Source organism: Myotis lucifugus, unplaced genomic scaffold, assembly GCF_000147115.1.
Source record: "Myotis lucifugus unplaced genomic scaffold, Myoluc2.0 scaffold_775, whole genome shotgun sequence".
In the NCBI taxonomy this organism is placed as follows: Eukaryota; Metazoa; Chordata; class Mammalia; order Chiroptera; family Vespertilionidae; genus Myotis; species Myotis lucifugus.
Genome location: NW_005871823.1, coordinates 146,832 through 150,570, shown reverse-complemented (window position 1 = coordinate 150,570; position 3,739 = coordinate 146,832). Strand labels below are relative to the sequence as shown.

The 3,739-nt window shown below is 50.5% G+C and overlaps 1 protein-coding gene across 1 annotated transcript in view; it reads right to left on the bottom strand.

The window, feature by feature from the left end:
- Window positions 1–3,739, bottom strand: part of ANK2 (ankyrin 2) — a 132,613-nt gene that overhangs the window by 63,395 nt on the left and 65,479 nt on the right. Inside the window, exon 28 of the mRNA XM_023746971.1 lies at window positions 2,823–2,921. Coding sequence (XP_023602739.1) covers window positions 2,823–2,921 — 99 coding nt within the window. The remainder of the gene's footprint in view (window positions 1–2,822; window positions 2,922–3,739) is intronic.

Here is a 3,739-nt window from a genome sequence, read left to right as displayed (position 1 = left end):
CCATGCCTGTGACCCACGGTCTGAGCGTGGCTGTGTCCATGCATCCCGGGAATGACCCAAGAACCTGGGAAACGTAACCGTCACAGAGACACTGCTCCCGTCACATCACCTGTGAAACACCGAGGAGCCTGGAAGAAGTGAGAGTTCTTCTAAACATCCCTTCTTCCCACCATGTTCACAGATGTGCCCACGGAGCCGTCACCTGGCCAGGCCCGGCAGCACTTGCAGACACCCCTGGGCTGCACAGGAGACCCCGTGCTACCCAGTCGACGCTGCCACGGCCATGTTCTTGCCCCAGCAGCTCGCACCGACTGCGGGACACGGTCTACGTGGGCACTGCGGCAAGAAAGACGTCCGTGGAGGTGTTCCCAGGGCTCGGGGCAGCTCACAGGCTTTGCAGACCATTTGGTTGAAGCTCCACCCGCCGCCTTAGGCCCATCCTGCTGGGAGCCCCCGACCAGCACTTCTCCCCCCCGACCAGCACCCCTGACCTCTGACCTACCCCCCCCTCCCCAGTTACAATGAAAACGCCAAAACTTCGAATTCTGAGAAGGATCAGATATGCAGTCCACGCCATTTTTCTTTTGTTTCTCTGAAGTGACAGGAAAATGCTAGCAAACACTGTCTTTCTTTCTCTGAGACTTTTCACCTTAGAGCAGTGATGGTGAACCTATGACATTTTTTTGGTTGATTTTTCTTTGTTAAATGGCATTTAAATATATAAAATAAATATCAAAAGTATAAGTCTTTGTTTTACTATGGTTGCAAATATCAAAAAATTTCTCTATGTGACACGGCACCAGAGTTAAGTTAGGGTTTTTCAAAACGCTGACACGGCGAGCTCAAAAGGTTCGCCATCACTGCCTTAGAGTCTAATTCACAAAGGCTCTACACCCAGCATGTCAAACTCGCAGGCCGCAGGCCCTCATTTATTTGGCCCATGTTAGTTTTTGAGTTTGACATGCTTGCCTTACACATGGACTTCACAACTCTCTTTGCAAATTATCCTATAATTAATCCAACCTGTTTGCCTCAAGTTGCTGTTACAGGGTTCAATTCTAAGTGACGAGCAGTTCCATGAAAGTTCACTTTGCCAAATGTTTACACCAAGTCACGAAAGTTTCAGTAGTAAAGTCAATATTTGTTTGTATTTTCATAGCAACCAATTTTAGTAACTATGGTTACACATGAGATATGAAAAAAGACTTCCTTCTACAAAATGTCATTCTCTGTGAAAAAACCCTGTTTACTAAAAGGACATCCTCTGAAGGTGTGTGTTTACCCACTGAAGACACATAAGATACATTTACTTCCAAAAGCAAATAAAATTAACATTGATGAAAAAAAAACACACAAAAAAAACCCAAAAAAACCCCTGAAAAGATAAAATGAGAATTTTCTCTCAACCAAAAATCCATTTGAGTGCAGACCAAACCCCAGGAGGCAAATGCTTCATCGTGGGACGCCTGGCTTCCCAGCTTATAACCATGCAACAACCAACACGTAACAACACGTGTGAGCGTTGCCAGGCTCTGCCATGGCCCGAGCGTCCCTGACTCCAGCAGGAAGCTCCGCCCGAGTGCTCTGTGGAGCTGGCCCAGCAAACCCGTGCGGCGCTAGCGCCCGTGTGAGGCAGCGCGTACAGTCGCCGCACGCCAAGTTCAGGAGAACTCGGAATAGGCAGCGGCTCTTCTTGCGGGAGTCGGACGGGAGGCTCTGAGTTAGCCCGGCTGGGGCTCCGCGGGTTGGAGCACTGTCCTGTGCACAGCAGGGCCACAGAGGCTCCATTCCCGGTCGGGGCAGGGATGGGAGGCAAGCAGTCCATGTTTCTCTCTCTCCCTCTTCCTTCCTGTCTCTCTGAATCGATGAGAACATGCCCTTGGGTGAGGATTGAAGGGGAAAGGTTCTGCAGGAAGCATCACGGAGGTGGCTGAGGTGAGATTTAGCCACTTGAGGAGGAGAGCAGCTGCGGAGAGGGGAGGCCATGAGCAGCACGGGGTCCTAGGCATTGGGGACAGTGACGAGCTGTAGGGAGGGGTGGGTGTCACCTGAAGGTTACATTAGGTCAGGTCACACTAGGAGGCTAGGAAGAACGGGAGGGGGACTAGGTCCGGGTCAGGAGCACGCGGGAGGAGGAGGCAGCACGGACTAAGGTCAGGGGAGGAACGAGGCTGCTGAGTTTCAGACATGCGAGCTCGAAGAGCCCGGGCCTGCACCACACACAGCGCCGGGTCTGAGCGCCGATCCCACTGCTCCTGCTCTGTGACCTCATACATGTTCCGTGAATTCAGTGTAACACAGACGTGGATCCGACCGGTGTGACTCCGTGGCTGACCTTCAACCCATGAACCAAGAGGTCCCCACTTCAATTCCGTCAGGGCACCTGGCCGGGTTGTGGTTTGATCCCCAGTAGAGGGCATGCAGGAGGCAGCCAACAGGTATTTCTCTCTCACTGATTTTCTTTCCCTCTCACTCCTTCGTGAGGATTCCTTTACAAAGAGGAAGGCACTGGGTCTCGGCCCGTCTGTGCTTCCCTGGGTGAAGGCTGGGGCGGGCCAAGACCGGAGGCGCAACGTCCCAGCAGGGCCCCAGGGTGAGGTGCTAGCTCGTCAGCTCCCTGAACTGACACCAGTTCTGAGCCCAGCCTACAGGATCTTGCAATTATTAGAACGAAAAGCCTCCGCCCCTTGCACAACCTACATGGTGTGCTCAGAGTCACTTTAGAAAAACTAACATAAAGCACGTGTGTATGACAGTGAGCGCACAGAGCGTCCACGTGGCTGAAGCTTTTGTGAAAGAAATGAAGTGAGAACAGCATTTACCTTGGTTTTGGCGTTGACACTGGCTCCGTGCTTCAGAAGGAAGTTGACCATTTTCACATTTCCATAGTGACAGGCCACAATTAAAGGAGTGTAACCGAGCTGTAATAACAATAAACAAGCAAATGACCACTCACTACACCTTGTGCGGGGGGGAGGACAGATTTCAGTCCCAGCAAGACATTCCACCTGACTGTAAAGATATTACTTAGCGGGCTGGGACACACTCTGACTGCACAGCTATGACTTAGTGGGTGTGACACACTCTGACTGCACAGATATTACTTAGTGGGTGTGACACACACTGACTGCACAGCTATTGCTTAGGGGGTGTGACACACACTGACTGCACAGCTACTAGTGAGTGTGACACACTCTGCACAGCTATTGCTTAGTGAGTGTGACACACTCTGACTGCACAGTTATTACTTAGTGGGTGTGACACACTCTGACTGTACAGCTATTACTTAGTGGGTGTGACACACACTGACTGTACAGTTCTTACTTAGTGGGTGTGACAATGACTGTACAGTTATTACTTAGTGAGTGTGACACACTCTGACTGCACAGTTATTACTTAGTGGGTGTGACACACTCTGACTGCACAGCTATTGCTTAGGGGGTGTGACACACACTGACTGCACAGCTACTAGTGAGTGTGACACACTCTGCACAGCTATTGCTTAGTGAGTGTGACACACTCTGACTGCACAGTTATTACTTAGTGGGTGTGACACACTCTGACTGTACAGTTATTACTTAGTGGGTGTGACACACTCTGACTGTACAGCTATTACTTAGTGGGTGTGACACACACTGACTGTACAGTTCTTACTTAGTGGGTGTGACAATGACTGTACAGTTATTACTTAGTGAGTGTGACACTCTCTGCTGCACAGATATTACTTAGTGGGTGTGAC